The 24,466-nt window shown below is 31.4% G+C and overlaps 1 protein-coding gene across 2 annotated transcripts; it reads left to right on the top strand.

Moving 5' to 3' along the window:
* Positions 1–38: 38 nt before the first annotated feature.
* LOC148601296 (solute carrier family 35 member F6-like) lies at positions 39–24,273 on the top strand. 2 transcript variants are annotated; one of them, XM_088554548.1, is made up of 8 exons: positions 40–353; positions 3,396–3,465; positions 4,993–5,221; positions 14,336–14,506; positions 15,931–16,041; positions 18,575–18,730; positions 19,232–19,543; positions 21,092–24,273. In XM_088554548.1, the coding sequence occupies exons 1-8, from the start codon at positions 277–279 to the stop codon at positions 21,136–21,138; spliced, it is 1,173 nt and encodes a 390-aa protein (XP_088410674.1). In that variant the 5' UTR covers positions 40–276; the 3' UTR covers positions 21,139–24,273. The 2 variants fall into 2 exon arrangements, with proteins under 2 accessions (XP_088410675.1, XP_088410674.1); XM_088554549.1 differs by lacking the exon at positions 3,396–3,465 and having other exon boundaries at positions 39–353.
* Positions 24,274–24,466: the final 193 nt, after the last annotated feature.

Below are 24,466 nucleotides of genomic sequence, written 5' to 3'. Positions count from 1 at the left end.
ATCTTTGCGTAACTCTAAAGGGAAATAACTATTTTCCTTTTCAAGTCACGTGATTTGTAGATCATGTGTTAATTTTTGGCAGACGGACATCCCTACTTTAAAATCTTCCGCATTTGTTTATTTTTCCAACTTCCTTCTAACGGATACAGAAATTATGTTAAATTAGTTTTTGGATACTTCAATGAAACATTGCAGATATTTTGGAGAAGTTGATGTATGACAGTGTCTCTTAGTTCAAATTGATAGTTTAATTCACGCCTCTTGGTCAAAGAGAAAATGGCTTTCAGCCTTAGACAAGCAATTATTGCAGTTGTCATGGTCATAACTGGTTCAATTAATACACTGTCAACAAAGTAAGTTCCTATTTTAATGTACAGATACCATTTGCCATTTTAGCACACTAGGATCACAACACAAGCTTAATTTGCAGTGATTGATTTAAATTAATTTAAAAAAAATCAAAACTGGTAACAATTATAGCATGTATCAGAATTGAACAAAACAGTTATAATAGGCACAGGTACAAAGTGTTTTGATAAACTTCTAATATGGGTGATTCATGCATTTTCTTAATCCCAAATATTTTTTATTCCAAATCCTTCTGTAGACCCCACAAAAACTGAATTAGGAAATATAAGTGCAAATAAAACTAGTCCTCTGGAGATATTCAAACTTACAATTTGGTTATATTTAAATGTTCTAGTCTACAGAAAAAGTATGGGAACATTCTGCCAGAATTTTTACACTGTAAGCATTCAAAACATACTTCTAGATACCAAATATATTTTTATTCAAATCCTTGAGTAGACCTCATAGAAACTGTATAAAAAAAATAAAAGTGCAAATGAAAGTTGCCCATTGTAGATATTAACACTTAGATTTTGGTTATGTTCTACTACAGAAGTGTAGGAAAACTTCCCACCAGAAATTGCTTACACTATATCTAGTCTAAAAATATTTAACAATAATTAGCAGATTCAAGGAGATGGACATAGGAAGAGTAAAAGTTTTTAGGACCTAACACATGTATTTATACAGTTTCATTGATTATCTTAAGATATGATGAATCAAATTATGTGTCCTGGATTTTTTTTTCAGTATAATTTCTGATTTACCAAACTGTCCATCCTAGATTGTATCAATGATCCATCATCGTGTCGCGAGGGGACATGGAAATGCAGGGCATCCATCTGTCTGCGTTTTCCACACTTTTTTTGTTTTTGGTATGTGGCCTTATAATGAAGAGTTACAGATTAAGTTCAACTTTGGTTATGGTTGAATAATTTTTACAGAAGTTATAGCCCTTGGACTTAGAAAATTTCAGTGAATTTACATTTTTCCGCCCTTTTTTGTAATGCTTTCACAAAGTGATTTTATATTTTGTATGTAGTCTTACTATGAGAAGTTACAGATTAAGTTTGACTTTGGTTAGGGTTGAATGATTTTTACGGAAGTTACGGCCATTGGACTTAGAAACTTTCAGTGAATTTACAGTTGTCCACACTTTTTTTGTAATGCTTTCACCAATTGATTTTAAATTTTGTATGTAGTCTTACTATTAGAAGTTACAGATTAAGATCAACTTTGGGTACGGTTGAATTATTTTTATTGAAGTTACGGCCCTTGGACTTAGAAAATTTCAGTGAATGTAAAGTTTTCCTCACTTTTTTTTGCGTAGGACATTGGAATGCTGTTTTTTTATTATTTCAAATTTGACCAAAGCCGTGATAAAATAAAACGGTTACTCTCTTTAAGTGTTCATAGCATGTCACTCAATGGTTGAATAAGAGGAGTTGTAGAATTTTAACCATCTTTGTTGGAATTTTTTGTGAACTCTGTTCAAAACTTAGGCAAAAATATACAAATGAAAGCCAAAGACTTCCCTTTCTCTAGAACCTTCTGAAACCCCTTTTCAAATATCTGGATCCACCTACGGATGTTGTTGATATGCATTTGAACTGTAATGATGAGAAAAGAAACAGTTACTGTTTTTAAAATCAGTATACAGTGTACATTTGATTGTTATGGCTGCCTGATATATGTGTGTGAACTGTTAATGAATGTTATATTAAGCTTAGGCTAAACAAAATAATTTTTATGTTTCCTTTTTGATGCCAGAAAAAAAAAGATTTTTTGTTTTGGTGTCTAAATATACATGTTTGGCTGTGTTTGTTTGCTTGATTATGTAACATTTCTCCTCTATTTTATGCAATTAATACATGCTCTTTGAAGCACAGACAATGTTGCTACACGAGACAGATAATGTTGCAACACAAGACTAAAAAGCAAAGACCCGTGCAGATCTGGGCATCAAAAGAATAGGCCTGCAGCAGCGCTAAGCTTGTCGTAAAAGGCGACTAAATAGTGCTCAGAACCCTAGCCAGGGGCTAGGGCGCTCTGCCCATAGAGCAGCTGGGTTGTGTGCTCCAGGTGGTGGAATGGGGTACCCCTGGCATGTTACATGCTGGGGTTGTCAGGCTATAATATGGAAAACCTGACTGCAAACCATAGTGGTGCACCCTGTTGGGAAAGATGCCACGTTCCTCACACGTTAAAAACCCTACTGTGGTATTCTCCCGGAGTAGGAACCATAGGGCTCTGCCACAGAAGGCTAAATTGCCCGACCCTATTCACCTTTCCCTATTTCCAGTAGCAATCAAAATTTCTCGAACCCATTATCCTTGTATCCCGTCCCATTTTTCATTTCATCATCATTTCATGTTCATTTTATCATCCACTTCATGTTCATCGCCTGAACATAGCTGAAATATTGCTGCTCGGGCGTTAAACCCCAACAAACAAACAAACAAACTAAAAAGCAAAAGATCCAAGTTTTTGTTTGTAAATAAAAATGTGAATTGATTACCAAGACCAGGTTTAGAAAACAGAAAGTACATTGGACAAACAACATAATAACCACAAAATTACTTCAACTCCACACAAAATAATGTTAGCCCAATGTTGTACCAAGACACAATCTTGGCCAATAGGGTTCAGAATTTGACCCCCAAAAAATAGAGTAGGTTGGGAAACCAGAAACACTTAGCCAACTTCACTCAATTAATGTTCTGGGCATAAAATTCATTATATTACTCACAACCAAAGTTCATTACAATTATATGTCTACAGTGGTTGGTTATAAAGAATTTTTTTAAACTGACCATTTTAAGCATTTTTTACAGATATTTTGTTGGTCAATTTATCACACTCAAAATGAACTTCTGGTACTTTAATTGGTCATTTTTTTTTCATGTCCAAAATGCCTTTAGTATAAAAATGGCCCAGCCTTTCCCAATCACTATGCTCTAACTAGCCTACATTTAATTTCATTCATTGGTACATGTATTGACTTTATGTGATACAGTTCTACATTCTACATGTATCCTTTGTTACAGATGGGCAGACAGAGAAACTGCTCCAGGCACACATACTAAGCCCCATGGTTTTGATCATCCATTTTTCCAGGTATTGTATCTATGTTATGATCAAACTTCATGAAAAGCTTTATTTGTACTTCTTAAGTACACTGCAGTATATAGATCTATACATGCACGGCAGTGTTACAAACTCCTAAAAATGTTCTGAAAGTAGAACAGTACAGTTTATTTAATAAGAAATCAAGTTGTCCTCTTTCTCTACAGGATGACCCTGAATTTCTTAACCCAGATACAGTAATGATACTGCACATGGAATGAAAACTTTGGAATGGTAACTTACAAAATGGTTATTGCATAATATTTACTTTTGGAAGAAAAAAATTATGTCAAGTTATTATTGATTTGTCAACATTATACTGGTATTGTTAACATTTAACATTGAATTTTATTCTTTACATGTATTTCATAGTGATTAATTATTTAAGTCCATGTTTTTTGGTTAATACTGCCTCAGTACCTGAAAAACAAAAAATGGTCCTATTAGCAAAACTGCTAAGCATACACATATTTGAATGAAGGAGGGTTTGGTCATGATTCATGCTACCAACAACCTTTTTATTGAAAATACTGCATAATACAACTAATTTAGTTCCTTGGATTATTTAAGGGAGGTAGACCTAGGGTAAGGAACACAACTCATGTTTTCAGAATTTTACGTCAATCTCATGTAGGTGTAATACAACTACTTTGGAAATCAGTCGCCTGCACATACAAGAAAGTAATGACACGAAGTAGTCCCAGTTTTGTTTAGTACTGTAGAGGTATACAAACTTGGTGTCATCTGTCAAAAGCTAAATGAATCAGCAATACCCTAAAAACTTAATTTTCTTTATTTCAGTGTAGGGTAAAACAATCCTGAACAAAACCTCTAGGCCCTTAATTTCAAAATGAAAGTAGTGATTTATGCATCTGTCTACTTTCACTTTACCATTCTTTCTTAGAAGGCACATAAGGTATGTTGATATTTTTATGAGAGTTAAGGTAAAGGGTGACCATCATAATGATACCCCTCTAGCACCATCTGTACTGATGTAAAAAAAAATTTGAGCCTTATAAAAAGCTGATTTTAACATAGAAAGTAATAGAGACCAGAAATAGTGGTATGACACCTGTAAGCATCAAAGTAACGTGGACTGATTTCATTCTGTTTCAAATGAAAGCTTGATAAGCTTTCGTGAAATTGAATATGATACAAACTTATCACTGATTTCAAGAGTTATGTTCCTTAAACTAAGTCTACATGGGTAGAACTTCTCAGTGCTGAATTTAGATTTCTATTTCAGCATTTTTTGGTTTGAGTACTTCCTGTAAGATAATTAATTTTTGATCATGAACTTTCTAAGTGTAGTGTGGTTGGAACACTGCTGGTGAGAGGTTATTCCTTGAAACACATATATGTTTATGCATCATATCAAGGAGTTGAATATAAATCCTTGGGCATATATTGAAATTTGCAATACATGTATTTATATATATTTTGTATTTTAATATTTCAATTCAATATCAGTGACTTTTCTATCTGATGTCAGTGTTGCATTTTCTTGTTTCATTTCAGGCTGTTGGTATGTTTTTAGGGGAGATGATGTGTATGGTTGTATTCCTTATTATGTATTGCTCTGGCAGAACCGTAAATTATAATGACAGACAAAGGGAGAGAACTCATTTTGGACTGGGTTACAATCCATTGATATTTCTGCCTGCTTCCCTGTGTGATATGACTGGTACTTCGCTGATGTACATAGGGCTAAATTTGACATATGCATCAAGTTTTCAGATGTTAAGAGGTAAGATGTACTGCATATCAAAAGCATGTTAAGGTGATGCACACATTGGATGCAACTTGCAAACTTTTTTTCAATTTTAAAGTAATTTTATTTTTTTAAATCTGAAAATTCAGGATACACCTATTGCAAATATTGGTTTTGCAACTGAACTAATCGAAAAATTAGGTTTCATTTGGCATGCATTTAGATGCCATGGAAAAAAAGTTTAAGGATGTAAGAAAATGAAAAGTAGTGGTAGGTAATAAAAAAACTTATTTTAAAGTTTTTCCACAACAAATCTAACCCTAAAGCAAATCTGAATTAGGACACCTAGCCAAATTTAATAACAAAAAAAAGAAAGGAAAATTAATAAAACAGAAAAGCCATTATACAATACATACAGTTGTAGGAGAAAGAACTACATCATGTGTTATAGTATTTTGTTGCACCAGTGTCATAAGTGTAGTCTTAATTCTAAGGATACGGTGCTCATCTTTCAAATTATATCCTCTGCCTTCAAGTACTCATACTTCAAATAATATTCTCTACCCTCAAAAAGAAATATCAAAAACATTTCAGTCATAACTGTCGTTTTTCAGCTATTTAATGAGATGCTTACTTTAAATAATAAATTGTCAAATTATTATAGGATTTAATATCATATCTGACATCACATCCCCATATCATACTTTGTCTGTTACCTGTTGATGTAGAGCAATATTCTCACCGCCATGTTATCATTTGTTTCCTGTTGATATAGAGCCATATTCTCTCCCCCATACTCACAAGTGCTAATGGTACATAATACATTTGCACATTGTAAGAACAGGGAAATGATTGACTCAGTTCTCCTTGATGTTGATGACCTTGGTATCTAACTAGGATACTGATTCTACATGCAGATCTGTTAAGAGTTACTTAGTTGCTGTGTGTCTTAATTCTTGAATGATCTTTTAACTGGTCTTTTTTATTGTGTGATCAGGATCTCTGTTGCTTTAACTTTTGTCTATTCAAGTCTAATCAGAATAAAGAATTCTTCTGCTAACCACACTGATCCAATTTTATTCCTTAATATACCAAGCATACAGAGCATACACCATTAAAACTTCAAATGTGCATGAAGTGAAAACCTTGAGGTTTAATAAAACCAACTCAGCCAGCTAAACACAGTTTACCTTGGTACAAAACTGTTGATAAGGTGAAATCATTTCTCCTAGCACATGCTAGTGCTGGTTGAATGATTACAAGCACACAGCAAGTTCCAGGGGAAAGAATTTTTACAAAGTGATTTTTCAGACGTTAACATGTAGACAACACAGAATATATATTTCAAACCACTAATCCATTATGAAAGTCTATAGAAATCAAGTGTGAACAAAATAATAACAAATATTAAAGTACTACATGTAGTTTTATTCAATAATTATATGACTAAGAATAAATCAAAATAAAAGAAGATAAAACAACCAAAAAACAAGAATGAACAACTAAAAAAACAAACAAGAGTAAGATTTACTGTTGGCTCTGGAAGATCTTTTTTCCTAGCACATGTTAGTGCTAATTATTTTTTGACACAAGCACAAAACAAGTACCTGGAAAAACTGTTCCAATCAGTGCTTAGACACAGTTGTTATGTTTAAAGATTACTCAGAGAATATATAGCAGAGGAGAAGTAAACTCATATTCTTCAAAGAATTATCCTTAATACTTTCCTTTAATAAATCTTTTTTCTAGCATATGCTAGTGCTAATTCAACCATTACAAGCACACAACATGTACTAAGTAAAATATTCAAATGAATTGCTTTATTCTCTCTGCCATCAGAAATTAATCAGTATTCATTGTAGAACATTTAGTGCTAATAGCAGTATTTTCTTATGAAGAACTAAAGTAACAGCTGGAGAATTAGAAGCAATAAATAGTAAAGTTTTTTACCCCAGTAAAGTAAATAGAACAGGGATGAAGTCATAATATTCTTGCCTTAGTTTTCACTTCAGTTTCACTTCTGTTAGGCATTGTTTATAGAAGATAAGTTTTCCTAGCACATGCTAGTGCAAATTCAATCTTCACAAGAACACAACATGTACCAGGAAATATTTCTCCCAAATTATCAGGAAACTTCGAAACAATATCTGGCAATCAGGCTGATAACAGAATTGTCTTCTATCATCCTATAAAAGTGCAATACTTACATCTATATATATTTGATGAATTCTAATCTCCCGTGATGACTGTATGTTTGATAGATCATTTCTCCTAGCACAGGTTAGTGCTAATTTATATATATACAAGCACACAACATGTACCAGGAAAAAAGTCTACATGTTCTTGAGGTTGTCATTCTTCATCTGAAAGGAGTCATTGTTATTTATTCCTTTGATAGGAAAGTACAGAATTGTAAACTAAATCATGACTAATATAGATAAAAATAGTGGTTGGTACAGTGAAATCAGTCTTAATCCAACACTTTTGGACTAGAATTTGATTGGTTTAAACATTTGACTGTTTTACCCAGGGTCATAAAGCCAAATAACTGATGTGAAGGGACTTCATAAAGTGTCTGTTTAAGACAGATTTTCAAATTATTCAAGGTCCAATTTATGCAGGTTTCATTATAAGTATGAATTCTAATATGCTCAGTGTATTGAAATTTTTATTTATGTTTGTAAGCAAGACTTCTGGTATCATTAAAAGAGTCATTACTCACCTTGACATTTATGGTAGTTTCCAATTATAAGTATGTTGCTTGTGTTGGAGCCTTCCTCATAGCACATGTTAGTGCTAATTTATTTTGTCACAAGCACACAAAATGTCCTATGGGAAAGAATCCATATCCCAATGTTGTCCTTGTAGTACAGGTACGTGTAGGTAACTTAACAAAAACCAAATATGAGAAGAGAATTATTTTTCAAGCTATATTGTAATCAAATGATGTGAAGATTTAGTGAAATAAATTTATACATACATACTTGCACATACTAACCTTCCTAATCTCTAGTGCTACAAGCTAGTGTGAACTGTTTATTGTACCAGTAGATTGAGAATGTACATTTGATACTGTAGCTTTGTTGCAAATGTGAATTTATGAGACCATTTCTCCTAGCACATGCTAGTGCTAATTTAATTTACACAAGCACATACCAAGTACCAGAAGAAGTAGCCCACTGAATCTGGTCACTACTGTTATGTACCATGAAAATGTAACAGTGTTAGAAACTGTAGCAAGTTTGCTTTCCTTAGACATCATTTAGATCATAGAATTGTGCACATCCAACCATTTCTCCTAGCACAGGCTAGTGCTAATTTGAATATCACAAGCACATAGCAAGTACTATGAAAAATAGTCAGCAATATCTATACATGTTGTGTATGGTTTCTTCTTCTTTATCAACTTTTTATCCTTGTCTATTCTGTTGCTTGGACCCTGACTCTTGTTGTTTTGTAAAATCATTTTTCCTAGCACAGGTTAGTGCTAATTCAATAGTCACGAGCACACACAAGTACTAGGAAAAATAATCCACTTACAGTGCCATGTGATCCATAATATATGATATTGGTAATATTCAACTGGAACAGATTATACTTCTCTACATGTCTGCATAGAGTCATGTTTAGAATTATCAGTGAGATGTCTTTTCTATATATTGGTGTCAGTGTGAGTTCCTTTTTCCTAGCACAGGCTAGTGCTATTTTGTTTACTGTAACAAGCACATAACATATACCAGGGAATAGAATCATTTTTACATTTTTCTGCCAACAAATTAGAAATAACATGTTAAAAAACTGATGAACATCTGCTCTCTTGTTGCTAATACATCACATAACTCTCAGCACAGACTAGTGCTAATGAAATGTTAACACACAAGCACAAAGAAAGTACTGAGAGAAATATAAAACCAGTTATAAGTACATTGTACTTTAGATACATGCTTTCATGTTTGTTAAAAATACAAGAAGATAGGTAGATAGAGCAGAGACGAAGTATTTCACCTTTTCTCCAAGCACAGACTAGTGCTAATGAGTTCATATCACACAAGCACAAAGTAAGTGCTCAGAGAAACTGTAAAGCAATATCATTATTTTAAATCATGAATGCTAGATTTTAAGATAGTAAATAGTATTAGAGATTTTAAAAGTATATTACTAGAAAATATAACTTGAAATATTATAATATTGAATTAGACTGAAAATAATCAAAAGGTGAAAGTTGCAAGTTTGACTGCACATAGAAAGTGCCTATAGAGAAAAATAGAAATTGAAGTTGATAACAAAAATTAATCAGAAGATAATTAAGTTGCATTCCCTGCAGGTTTCAAAAGAGCAAGCTAATCCATGTGAAAAAGGAGGTACTCATAACATGTTTTGGGCAAATTTGAGGCAAATCATGCAAGCATTCACATCTATTAAGGGAAAATTAACAGAAAAGGTCAGGGGTGGTTATAAATCTATTCATTAAAAGGGCAACACCGTCTGTACCGAGGGAATACTATATTTCACCCTGAAAATCCTGATTGGAAAAAAACTTTAAACAATTGAGTTATGCCCCTTGTATCTCCTGATACATCCTAGTGCTAATGAAAATCTTCACACCAGCACACAGCATGTACCATGTGATATTAGGGGATTTGTATTTCTTGTCAACTCATTTCATGTATCAAGTATCTCATTCATACATCACTGACCCTGCTAGAATTTTGGTGTCGCTGTTAAGGTGTCTTGTTAACATCAGCATTGTACCTCAACATACAACTGAGGAAAACTGTGCACATGTCCGTTGTATGTGCTTGCCTTAAGTTATTATATGTATATGGTTATCAAAGTTTTAAGAAAAAAGTTACATAACTATAGAGAACAATCTAACCATTGCATTTTTAAGAATAAATAGCTGATTGAATGAAATATTTTCTCCTAGCACAGGCTAGTGCTAATGGTTTGATCTTACACAAGCACATAGCAAGTACAAGGACAAATTATATACTTTTTGACCAATATCTATCTTGCTGAATGGGGCATTAATTTTCGAACCTAAGTTGAAAAAAGCTTGTGATCAGCTGGAACTGCACACTTAATCATGAGCATACATATGTCACATTATTTACAAAATAAGACCAGTTAGGGGAAATAAGTTGATACTTCTATGTTCTTATACAGTGAAACCTATCGTAACCGAATCCTTTTTGACTTAACTCGGGGCTCCATGTAGGCTGCTAATTTGCATCTTTTATACAATTAAATGCAGTGAAAAGATTTACTTTCAAATTAGGCACTATGTATTACACATACATATTGCTTTGTAACAAGATTTTGAAAATCAGGTGGTAGTAGAAGGTTAGCAGTACATACAACAATACAGGCATGCACATTAAAACTGTTAGATTTACAAAGGTGTTGAAATGTTGGGTTACTGAGGTTTAAAATACACTTTAACTGATTATAAAGGCGTTTCAAATAGTGTCTGGTTTGTACTGGTTTTTTATCATTCAGGGTTCCATTTAAACAGGTTGCATTGTAACATACAAGTAGTATTTGACTTTAAACACTTACATTACAGTACCCTATATATTGAATTTAAATATAGCAACATTACCCGCTTTTTCCTCTTTTTCTTTCAAAATTAAAATTCACTAACCATTTCTATTACTAAAGAACAGCTCTGGCCTCTTAAACAATTATTGTCTTTCCCCAAAAACATTTATCTTGCATATAAAGAAGGATACAAATATTCTTGCAGATTTTTATTTTATTGAATGTTTTAGAATGGACTGATAATTTATATCACTTATTTCTTTTGCATGCAAGCCTTTGAAGTAGGGAAAATTGTATAATCCTAATGATGATGACTTGTATACAATCTAGAACTTCTGTGTGGCCGTGGGAAGTTGAGGTGTTTTGTTACCAGCTGGCTAATGACTCTAGATTAAAGGAGAAGCACAGTTGTACCGAACAAATTTTAAAAATTGATTTTAAGATTTTAAAAGGGTAAAGATAATTTTTACTGATTAATTATACTTTAAAATTATATATGCAACATATTTCCTGACTAAAATTTAGAAATACCCTAATTTAAAATGATAGTGATATCTGGACATGTCAAGCCTTGATATATAACTTCCTGTTATTTTGTGCTGACACAGTCGGTATAGCTTTGCTTTTTACCCTTTGACCTTAAGGATGCTTTTCTATGGAAACGCAAGTCACCTGATCGCAGTTCTTTTTCCCGATTGGCCAAATACTGATAACTTAGTGGTGTTTGAAAAATCTGTATCGAAAATTTGGAATTGTGTTCGATAAAAAATTTTTCAGAACCTTAAAAATTGCATTCCATGTGTTATTTTCTTTAAAGGAAATGTAGAAACTTAGAAGTTTAAAGGAAAATATTAGACTGTGTCGGATATCTTTTTTTTTAAAGATAGTACTTGTTTAACTTACGTATGATAGAAAAATTTTGAGTCAGTTATTTTAAAAATAGGGAAACATGGTGCATGGTGCATAATATATGTTACCTACATGAATATAGGAAAGTAAAACCTCAAAATAAAAGATAATTTCAAAAAGAAAATTCCAAATTTTATCTTAAAAGAGATTTTAAATATTTGCAAGTCCACTTTCTTCAGATTTATTTCCTTATTTATTAGCTAAAAACTCGTTTTTTTTAAATAAGAATGAAATATAAAATGAAAGAGTTAGATATTCAATTATATAATTACCTTACATGTAGATCAGATGTGTTTTCTTCCCTGCATTAGATTCGCCCATCCATTTCAATTACAGACAATAAAACTGTGAAATATTTTATTACCCCTGTTTAATGTTATCCCTCTTTAACCAATGGTAGTATCTCTTACTCTAGTAACACCCACAAGTGTCAAAGGTCACAGGGAGTCATTAGTGAATTTGTCAGTGAAATTTAACATCAAATTGTCAAATGTGGTATATTTCACTGTAGGAATATACATGTCACATTTGACAAGTTTATTTAGAAACTAATGCAGTGAATTTGTTGATTATATATTCAATGATAATTGGTGATAGTTTAATAGATGAATGCATGACATTATTTAATGACTTTTGTTTTTGAAAATTGTAAAAAAAAAGTATGTAATTTTTAATTAATATGAACTATGACGGCCTTAATATTGAAAATTTAAAAAAGACAGTCATATTAAAGCAGTTTAAAGCAAAAGAGCCTATTTAATTTGAATTTTTTAAATAAATTTTCTAGTGAATTTAAAAATAACATCATAGCAAAAACATTTTTGAAAGCTTATTGGAAAATTTTAACTTCTTCACTTCTCTTTTTCCCTATTTTTTTGTTAAGTGAAATAATTGTATTATTGTGTTAATAACACAAATAACTAAAATTGAATCACTTACCTGTATGTTCTTCATTTGTCCATTTGATCCTGGAATACACTTTGTTGGCTTTACTTCACTCTTTTATACTTTTACCTGTAAATTGGCAAGTAATGCTAAATTCTGACACCTGGACCCAAATCTCTTTTTTCTTAGGAGTAGATAAGGATCAAAGTCTGACACCAATTAATTATGTATTAATTTGTCTACCTGTAATTAAAATATTCAATTGATATAACAAGTAACAAGTGTCACTTCAGGGGAGATAATTTATGTCAATTTGTTTGATGTTTTTGTAGTATGTCTTAATTGTGTTTTGCTAATTGGTTTGTAATTATTAGTAATTTGTTTTTAAAACTGTAAACAATTGTGTTGTTATCTAGCACCCCTAAGGCTTGATAAGGATTGCATTGCAATAATTGTTTTTTTTTGTAGTTTTATTTTTTAACAAAAATAGAGTTATATGAAAGCTATACATAGATTTTGACAAGATTTAGAATATATTTTTAAGCTTGTAGAAATGTCCATAATTAAGTTGAAATAAAGCTTGCTTAAAATTTAAAACAAATAAATGTATAAAAATAAACTTTATTTTGACTGTAGTTAAGGAAAAAAGAATTCTGTCTAACTATTGTGGGTTTTTCATCAGATCCTGTTGTATGCATTACATTGTATATAAAAAAAATTACCAAATACTCATTTGAGTACATGTATAATTAAATAATCTGAAGGAAAAAAAAAAGCTCTAACACTACTTATGTAATTTTACTCTTCCAACTCACTGATTCACTAAGTTTCATTAGAACTTGAATATTATCAAATTCATTAACCTAGTTCTTACTTTTTAATGACAAAATACTCAAACATTCAAAAGATATGTTTTTTCTTGGAATTCAAGAATTCAGAACTGCATATTGATAAAAAAAACAATCAGTTTGTTTAAAGTTAAACTAAAACTTCATCCATAAATTTTTTAGTGATTGTGAGAAAAAAGTCTTTTTAATCCCAAGTATTAATGTAGGATTGAATACAAACATATTAATCATATATTGCAAAAGTCGATATGCTGTACATGTGATTCAAGGAATAACCTCTTATCAGCATTAGAATCAAATACATAAATGCAAAAAAATGATTGTATACAGGAAGTACTATGCAAAAAGAACTCAAAACCAAAGCTAGCGAAACAGGAAGTGAGATCCATCACTTAGAGGTTCTACCATGTGCAATAAAAGGAATGAAGCTTCATTGTTTTAGGTAGTTTTTTAATTTGTAATATTGCAAATTTTGAAAAATATGATAAATTAAATCTAATTTAAATCAGGGTCAGACAAGTTTGAGTACTGGGTTGATGAAGATTGAAACAATTAAAGATAAGTTTATTCTTTGTACCATAAAACTCTTAAAATAGAATTTCAAAAGGAACATATTGACAAAGGAATCCTCCAAATCAAATTTACAATAAATTGCTTTTATTAATTCTAATAACAACACATATTTTTGGCCTTTTAGCCCCTTATTTTACCAAGGGGTTCGGGCCAAAATCTCCGAAAACCTGTAGAGTCCTCCACTACATCTGTGGAAACAATGTGTGTAATATTTTTAAAAGATCTCACGAGTTAAACACAAATAATTGCAAAATGAAAAGTTAATGGAAGCGACCAACAACAAAATGATATACGTCAGCAAACTTTGTGTTTGTGGCTGTATAAACATGGATCAACCATCAATTACAGTTTAATTGTTCTCTTACTACTTTAAACCTTTGTTTATATTTTACAGGTGCTGTAATTATTTTTACTGCCTTATTGTCAGTAGCATTCTTGGGTAGAACAATCAGAGCCCAGATGTGGATGGGTATAGTGGGTGTTATCTGTGGGTTAGCTGTTGTTGGTTTGTCAGACATATTAACCAATGGAGATAAGAACAAAGATACTAATGGAATTATTGCTGGTAAAGATGAGTTATCTCCCTTATATATATTATGTAGAAAAGAGGTCTCGTAGAAAGTCCCAGAAAACAGAAAAAAAAATCACATGCAGAAATAGTCACACAATAATTTGATAATTTTCATATAAGTAATGAACAAGCAAAAAGTAACCACACAGTGGAAGTAAATACAAATAAAATACACCATAATAAAATGAGGAAAGGAAGGCTTATATGTTTGGCCTAATGGCCATTTTCATAGGCAAATAGCACTTGATAAGAGGCAAAATAAACTGTCAACCCAGGGGAAAGAAAGTAAAAGATAAATGGATAAATTAATCTGAGCAGTGCTGTTTTGAATTAATACATCACAAAATATTGTTTAGCATATAACCATATCTGTTGAATTAATTCCTCTCATTTTACAATTACCAGAATTAATCAGGTAAGAAAAGGTAAACTTTTAGGTGGGAATAGGTATAAACATAGAACATGTACTATACTGTATAAAGAAATGAACATGTATTTTAAATGCTAATTTCTTTTCATTGTACAGTAAAATTCATGTTCTTTTCTTTATACAGTAAAATACTAATTGCTAAGTGGTGTTAGAAGAGAATATTTCTTTTAAAAAAAAATGGTGAAAAGTTAACCAAAAAAAAAGTGAAAGTTTACCAAAAGAATGGTGAAAAATTAACAAAAAAAAAAGGAGTGAAAAGTTAACCAAAAAAAGGGTGAAAAGTTTACCTAAAATGGTGAAAAATTCACAAAAAAGGTGAAAAGTTAACCCCAAATAATGGTGAAAAATTAACAAAAAAGGGTGAAAAGTTAACCAAAAAATGGTGAAAAATTAACAAAAAAAGGGTGAAAAGTTAACAAAAAAAAAAAAGGATGAAAAGTTTACAAAAAAAAAATGGTGATACATGTAGTGCTAAGACAAAGTAAGGCGAAGATGATAGGAAGTTGATTTGTTGTACCATTTATATACATATATGTACTATATTTGTAATCTTCAAATTTTGGTGCAACTACTGAAAAAAGGATCTCAGTCTTTATTTTTATATTGTTTTTGAATTCAAGAGTAATCAAGGGAACCAAGGTTATAGTGGCAATCAAAAGAATGCAATTCAGGGACAAAGACCAGACATGGAAAACAGACATACACAACAAGGAACATAAAGTAACCAAAACCATACATACAAAGTAACAAAAGCAAATGAGCAACTCAGACTCCACTAAAAACTGGGAGCATGGACCAGGTGCACCGGTAGGGTAAGCGTCCTTTGCTTTTCTAGAAATACCCGCCGAGTTGCTCATAAAAAGTCATGACCTGGGTAGACAAACGAGGAAAGGAGAACTATGACCCATTGAATGAATGATTCTTAGCATGATTCATAGCTATGTAGATATAATTTTACCATTTAAATATTTGATTGTGTTTGATTTAGGTGATTTATTGATTATAATGGCCCAGATTATAGTAGCTGTACAAATGGTGTATGAAGAAAAAGTAATCAATAGATATACGATGCATCCACTAGAGGCTGTCGGATGGGAGGGTTTGTATATTTAATGAATGTGTTCAATTTCTGATTAGTTTATACGCTATAACCTAATTTGGGTCCGTTTTCGCTGAATAATCCACGAAGCGGATTATGTTTCACCGTAAACGGACCCAAATTAGGTTATAGCATATGAACTAATCAGAAATTGAATACATTTATTATATTTTAATTAAAAATAAAAAAAATGAAATATCCATCACTTTTCTTAACACTGAGTGAACAGCAACTTCATTTTTCCCGCCGTGTAGTAATTCTAGTAAACATTTGGCCAACATTTTAAAATCAGCGGCAAGACGCTGTCATTTCATCACTGGGAAATGTTCAGTTATTTTCCAAAATTGAAGACACAGTTATTAAAGCAGGAATTTGACATAAAGTTAGCTAATAATTTATTGTCACAAAAACGTTTCAACGTTACAATGTGACTGAAAACGTTATTTCAGATGTTGACAAACAAAAAGTAGTTTCATAAAAGGTGGGTGTGGCCTAAATAGCAAGTTAGTTTATACAATTGAAACAATGTTGATTTTTGTCAACAAACCAATCAAATGGCAGGATTCTCATCAAATTAAAATATATAGCAATATTACCATGAGACCTCATAGGCTGTCTTTACCCTACCCTACCGGTGCACCTGGTCCATGCTCCCAGTTTTTAGTGGAGTCCAAGTTGCTCATTTATTTTTGTTTCTTTGTTTGCTTTGTTACTTTGTATGTATTATTTTAGTTATTTTATGTTCTTTGTTGTGTTTGTCTGTTTTCTATGTCTGGTCTTAGTCTTTTGATTACTGCTATAACCTTGGTTCCTTGGTTACTCTTTCATCATAATGCTAGTTGTTCATTTGTTGTTAACTTAGTTCATCTTGTGTATGTAATACTGTAATAATGTGTTGTTAAGGTTTAAGAAACAAAAAAGATGGAGAAACAACACAAAATAGCGCATATGTACATGTAAATATAAACACATCATTTTCATTACATCACAACCAAAAGAAATCATGAACATCCAAAGCTAATTTTAGCGACGTAGACTTTTTCCTAGATGTGTATACACTGCTCCCAGTTTTTAGTGGAGTCCAAGTTGCTATTTGCTTTTGTCACTTTGACTCTTTGTATGTATGATTTTAGTTACTTTATGTTCTTTGTTGTGTATGTCTGTTTTCCATGTCTGGTCTTTGTCCCTGGATTACATTCTTTTGATTACCGCTATAACCTTGGTTTCCTTGGTTACCGGTACTCTTTCATCATAATGCTAGTTGTTCATTTGTTGTTAACTTAGTACATCTTATGTATGTAATACTGTAATAATGTGTTGTTAAGGTTAAAGAAACAAAAAAGATGGAGAGAGATTCTGAATCAGGGTTAGAGAAGATGGCCATTGGACATCACATAAATGAACGTGACTGTGATTGAAAGGTCCAGAAACCGACGAACAGGAGACCAAGATGAAAGTCAGGAATTCCCTTGGTTACTCTTTACCAAAACCCATCATTTTAAATGTGATTTTAAAGGTTTTACCTATGGGAGAGCTTTTTGAACTAAATTTATGACTTGCATCACCATATTCTTGACTAACTGGGTTGTCTGAGATTTCCTGTAACTCCCACTATACGCTTGCATTAAAAGTTCTATCATTCATTTTCAAATTTCTTAAATCATTTCTGACTGAACAATTTTGAGCCATTTACATTTCAGAGCTCTTACATAGATACTCTATCCCTCTTTAGTCAATCAAATTAGTTTTTTCCCCTGCTAACTTGGCTGTGAAGTAGTATAAAACTATCTTAGGAATCTTTTTTTTTTTATCAACCAACCTGAATAGATATACTGTAAATTGAGAATCTGTTAAGATGGTTTTATAATTGATAAAATCAAACTTGGTTGTAATTTTAATGATTAAAAATTGTATTGTGAATTTTATTTCACTTCTCAAGCAGGCTTTTTCTCAATATTGAAAAAAAAAAACATAAATCAAATTTTGATTTATACATTCAAAAATGCCCAAAATAATTTCTGTTTTAAGAGCATAAATTTTTTGTAATCTGTTTCCATGGACATTTTCAAGTTGTCAGCTTAGCTTATTTGAAAAATTGATTTCAAATAATTATCAGGCCTAAGGGCCACAAAACTTTAAAAATATTCTTAATTTCTATAGTTACTGCAATTGAAGTCTTTGAAATTAATGATGTTACTTACAGTTAAGAATTTTTTCAAGTTATATGGCACAGGGGCCTGCATCATAGTATTCTTGAGGTTACTCCTCCTAAACTGTTGAATGAATTTTGAGAAAATTTTTCTGAAGGTTGCGCATCATATATAGATATATGAATCAAGATGATTATTATCTGATGCTTTCAAAAGAAGATAATCCAACCTTAAGGTTTAATGTGTCACAGTTGATGGATGGGGCTTATATCACTCAGTAAGGTCACTGAATATTAGTTGGTCAACATCGAAAAATCCTAAGTTTTGTTCACCACTACAAAATGTATAAACATGATGAACAGTAACATGGCTTTTGTTTACAGGTATCTTTGGTTTTACTCTACTTGGGCTGCTACTGATACCCTTCTATTACATTGATGCTGGTGCCTTCAGTGAACTTCCAACCCACAGATTAGATGATGCAATAGATGCATTTCATCAGCTTTCACAGAATTGGAAAATTCTTACAGCTACTTTAGGTGAAGCAAGTTCTTAGCATTTATGTTGAATTTTTATTTATAAATAGATTAATATTTTCATGATGTATTCAAAAGTAAAATTTGGTCATATGATCGTGAATCGTTTTAAATTTGTAGATCAGTTTTTAATATGGATTATTTATGATTAATAGAATTTTTATGAAGGGCTTGACTTCAAATTCAGAAGACAGAAAATTAAACAAAAAATTGATATTTTCAAAGTAATTTTCTTAAACACTGGCAAAGCCAACAGGTGCTATTATTAGCATGTTTTCTATCAAAATGTTAAACCATGGGCTGGCAATTTTTGACTTATTTTATCCCACACTATGGCTTTTGGGAAAAATAAGACATCATAAATGGCCGGCCTTCGGTAAAACAATGATAAAATGGAGTCTCCATGAATCGTTTCTTAGAAATTTTTCTTTAAACTACAAAGCTGATTTTCTTTTTGGTAATATTGGTAATAATTGTCTCTTGATTCCCTTGTAATGTTTTTAGGCAATATCTTCAGTATAGCTTTCTTCAATTTTGCTGGCATAAGTGTAACAAGAGAAATAAGTGCCACCACACGAATGGTATTAGACAGTGTACGAACGCTTATTATCTGGGTCATCACTCTACCAGTGTTCCTTGATTGGCAGCCATTTACTGGGTGGCAGGTGCTTGGTTTCATCATACTTATTTTTGGAATGATGTTGTATAATGACATTGGTATAGCATTCCTAATGAGAATGCTTAGGAAGCTGTTAGGTTGTAGAAGACGGCAACTGGATGAAGACCAGCAGCCTATTTTAGGAGAAAACAGGGGAAGTAAGTACTTGTGCATAGTACATTGGTCTCTTTCAAAAAAGTTGAAATCATAAACATCAGATCATCAAAAAAATAAAATAACACATTTTGTTTTATTTTCTAATTGAAAAAAGTAAACGTAAAAATAAGTTAACCCTTTGGCTACAGGAAGAACATATGTGTCCATTACTGTCAGTTTTTATACGCCCATCAAAGACGGGACATATTATGGTATACCATTGTCTGTCCGTCCGTCTGTCCCTCCGTCCATCATCCACACTTTGGACAATAACTTAAAAACACTTTCACCAACTTAAATGAAACTTTAGTGAATTATTCATCTATTGAAGTAAGCTCCCTTCCAATTTGTATTAATGTTAAACTTTATGTTTTTAGTTTTATTCACCCAGATTTAATGTTAGTATGAAAATCTGTATTTCCTGTTGTAGTACAAAATAATTGGTGAAGTATATTTATGTACATTTTTAAACCTATGCACAGTTGGTTAACTCTACACAACATTAAGGTTTCATAAGCACCATCTTCCTACTAGTGGTTTCCATCACTTTTTTGGCACATGTCAAGCAATCTTTTATGAATAAAAAGGTAGAAGAAATTTAGCATGAAAATTGTATGTCTCCCCCAAGCAACAAAGTTGCAAAGGTAAATTGTTTTGATGTGTCCCTCCATCTGTCATCCCTCCTTTTGTCATTGCAACTCCTTTCAAACTACATAACAGAGTTTCATGAAACTTGGTATGTAGTTTTAAGATTTAAAATGTAAGCTTTTTGATATCATGTACAGAAATATCAGTTAAACTTTATTGCTTAATTTACAGTTATGAGTATAATGCTGTGGTACATTTTTAAGGCATATGCAATGTTTGATTTTGAAGTTGCAAAACAAATATCACTCGGAGACAATCTTTTCTTATCAAATCCCTTCTTTAAAATGAAATTTTACCACATCTCAACATACTTCCAAAAAATACACAAATATGGTGGCTAGGATTTTGGTCCGCTCTTCAGGCCATTTTTTGGGTTTTTTTTTTAATACAGTTAAAACAAGGAAAATTATAATTTTTTCCTTTGGACAATATGTGGCACAAAATATTTATTTCACAACATGTGCTTGTCAAATTATTTTTCTTGGAAAAATCAAGACAAGAACATCTTTTCTCTCCAAAATCCAAGCCCTCTACAAAAATTCAAATGGATCCATGTCTTCCATATTTTGTACAAGTCTCTGGCCAATAAATAATGGCAAATTCAATTGCAGGAAATACTTTTAGTAAATACTTTATATGCTTCCTAAATGTAATGTTTTTTTTAAAAAAAAATAGTGATTAAGAACCAGTCAGAAAGCAAATATCTTATTTTGGCTGTCACTGGTTGGATTAATTGCAAATTCGGTATGGGTCCCTATTATTTGGTAGATGGGGTTTTATGTTGTAAGCAGTTTTGGTAACTGTCAACATGTTACTCGGCAATTTTTTGTAACAATGAAGAATTTAATACTTTTTAGAATTATCTGAAATTGAAATACATATATTTTTAAAATATTTTTTAGATATACAAGAAGAACCTGTGGCAGGACCGTCAGCAAGACCCTGTTGAAAATAAAGGATTTGTTAATTTATATTTTTGTAAAAGAATATAATGGTTGTCAGTAGTAAATGAACAAGTCACATTCCAAAAATTCAGTATTTTATTCCTTGAAAATGTCAAACCCACCAATTCAATATTTTTGTATTTTTAACCTTATCCACCAAATCATATATTTTTTTTACTTTTTTACTTTGGCAACGAATAGTTAAGATGGTAGGGTGTCCATGGAAGACCCAGAAAGTGGGTGGCACATGCCAAATTATGTTTTCAAAAACTTTTCATCCATTAGAGATCACTAACTGTTTTCTAAGAATTAATGTTGGTTTGTAATTACTGAAATTGTTAGAAAAAAATAATGTACATAGAAAGCACTACAAAAATTTTAAATAAAGGGAAATAACTCTTCCATCGGTTCATAATTTAGTGGATTTGTTTGTTTTCTTTAACATATATTCTAAATCATACATTTTTGAAACAGAAAAATGCATGTTCTTCCTGACGTCATAATGAGTTTAAAATTACATTGCAACAAAAAAGAAATAATGGGATATAATTTTCTTAGTCCTAGCCATATAATGGGATCTGCCTATTTTCTACTTCGACAGTCTCTTAATTAAATGTTAGGGTTTTTTTAATACACTTTCTTTTAATATACTCTGTCTTTCCATCCATTTTATTGTACATAATAAGTTGCAACAAATGTTCTCTTCAAGAAAGATGCCTGTGGCTTACTTTCATTTTTCGGATTCAGTGTTATTGGACTTCAAATCACAAAAAGTGGGATAAGTGTATTTTGTGCTTTCGTATAGCTTTTTATGACCTTATTGTTCATTTTAAGCTATTTTTGTAGATTTTCAAGTTGATATTGTTGATATTTAATGTCTTCAATTTTGGTTAAATCTGAAATTATTGGAAGGCCACAATATTTAGATTTTATCATCACAAGTTATATTAAAAGCTGTGGCTAGAAGTCTTACCAGTAAAAACTATGTAGAACCACTTTTGACATTTATGTACTATGATAATGAATCATATTTTTTGGTTTTTGTTTAAAATTATTGACAAAAAATTGGTTTCATATGTTATGTAGAGATGACTCACATTTTTAGTAAATAGAGATTGTTGTGGATATATATATGTGTGTGTGTGTGTGTGTGTGTGTGTGTGTGTGTGTGTGTTCTCAAAATGGCAAAAAAACATTGTTAATGATTGTTTGAGTTTTGAAATCAATAGTTATGAAAACCTTAAGTGAATATTGCTTTTCTATTTTAGCTATTTTCTATGTTTTCAGTGTCTACTACATTATTTAGTAGTCACTGTCCTGACTTGACACTGAATAAGATTTACAACACTGCTTTTGTACCTTAATGGCAAACAATAATTGTTATATTCTGTTATGCAGATTCAATGTCATTTATGTTACAAATCTAGGAGTTCAATGCTAAAGATCAGTGAGGTCAGTAGGATGTCATGAGCCAGTTATACATTTCAAAAGTCAGTATCCCATATCCAAGATCAGTGTCCTCTGTTACTAACTTGCTGTTGTATTTAATTTTCTACTGGTAAAGTTATATACTTTAGAACACCATGTATATTAGCATACTGACTGAGAGTTTACTGTAAACATTTCAATTTTCGTAGTTGAGAGGATAAAACTGAGATTTTATGACCCTAAAATGTTACTGCTGATATGTATGAATGTGTCATCATACCATTAATTATGCCAAAAATTTGAAGTTGTGATGAGCATTTTAACAAAATTCAAAAGTACTTCCAATTATTTTTGATAAAAAGTAATTTAGTTATGAATGTAATTTTTTTGGTTCATGGTTGTGACAAGACAGCAATTCATTAATTCTGTCATTATTTCATGAAATTTCAAATTTCAATTTGTTGTTTGCTTTTTTCCCCCAACAAAGAGTAGTCAAGGGAACCTAGGTTTTAGTGGAAATCATACAAAGAGTAATCAAGGGAACCTAGGTTTTAGCGGAAATCATACAAAGAGTAATCAAGGGAACCTAGGTTTTGCAGAAATCATAGAAAGAGTAATCAAGGGAACTAAGGTTCTAGCGGAAATCATACGAAGAGTAATCAAGGGAACCAAGGTTCTAGCAGAAATCATACAAAGAGTAATCAAGGGAACCTAGGTTCTAGCAGAAATCATGCTACATCAAAACAAATAATTGAACTGTTTTCTGATCATTACTCTCGTGACTGTATAAACCCTGAATTGACCAACAAATATTAGTATCATATTTGTAATCTCAGTGAATGGAAATAGTAAAGTTTCATGTATAGAATAAGTAAATATCTATGATTTTCATATTGACAAATCAAAATCGAAACTAACAATTATTCTGTTAATCAGTAATCCCATTTCAGCATTTTTATTCTTTTCATGTTGTACATCCATTTTTGGAATTGCAGTTGTGCAAAAATCTAGTAGTGTGACTATGTACTGTTGGGACATGATATCATTTTCATTCAAAAGTCTAAAGAAGATGACCAAGATAGTTGCAATCACTGTTTAGGTGAGATTATCTTTTGAAGTACGAGAAATAAAGAAATATTTGTCAAACAAGATTAATATGAGTATTTACAGATTACCCATGAAATTCAAGTATTAGTTGTATAGTTGTTTTCTTCATCACTCAATTCTATACTTGTTTTTTTTTCAAGGGTACAACCATTTCATGGGTTGAAGCTGGGATTTCTTTTTTAAGTCATTCCAAATATTAGCCAGTAATATTTTTTAACTTTGTCATGGGCATGAAAAAAACTGCTGTTGATAATTTTTTTTTCTGTAAAAAAAAAATCATGCTCAACAAAAATTCAGTGATGCCTCCTCTCAAGTAAAAAGTGGTCTGTCCAGTTCAGAACCAAACATTTTCTTTTTCAATTTTATGAAAATGCACCTCTTTGTTTTCATAGGATCATTACATCATGATGAGGATATTTTTTAATGTCAATGATTGGAAAAATAACATAAATACATATACTTAAGTCTTGATGTTTTCTTGTTCATAAGTGTTAAAGTTTAGTAAGTTGGTTTTCAGACATTGAAATATTAATTTGGTCCCTTCCATTGTGATATTGTTCACTGTTGTTTTTTAGCACATGTATAAAATAAAATTCTATACTATATTTATAGTGATATTTTGTGAACTTTTTCTCCTTTTTTTGCATCTGGTTCTGTCCTTTATCATTAAAAGCTATGCTGTAATATATTTGCAATTATCTATGATATAAATAAATATAAAAATAATTTTTTTTAATACACAAAAACTCTTTTTTAGTCCTTCAAAATTCTGTTTGCATAACATGTGTCTTAATTTAT

This window comes from Perna viridis, chromosome 12 (genome assembly GCF_037379345.1).
Source record: "Perna viridis isolate PV_CMFRI_1.1 ecotype Kerala chromosome 12, ASM3737934v1, whole genome shotgun sequence".
NCBI classification, from domain to species: domain Eukaryota; kingdom Metazoa; phylum Mollusca; class Bivalvia; order Mytilida; family Mytilidae; genus Perna; species Perna viridis.
Note: the sequence above shows the minus strand (reverse complement) of the source record. Positions and strands in the feature narration are given on the sequence as shown.

Coding starts and splice junctions, on each gene's coding strand:
- LOC148601296 (XM_088554548.1), top strand. CDS start 277: ATGGCTTTCAGCCTTAGACAAGCAATTATTGCAGTTGTCATGGTCATA. Junction 3,466..4,992: donor TTGATCATCCATTTTTCCAG/GTATTGTATCTA, acceptor GTTTCATTTCAG/GCTGTTGGTATGTTTTTAGG. Junction 14,507..15,930: donor TACTAATGGAATTATTGCTG/GTAAAGATGAGT, acceptor TGTTTGATTTAG/GTGATTTATTGATTATAATG.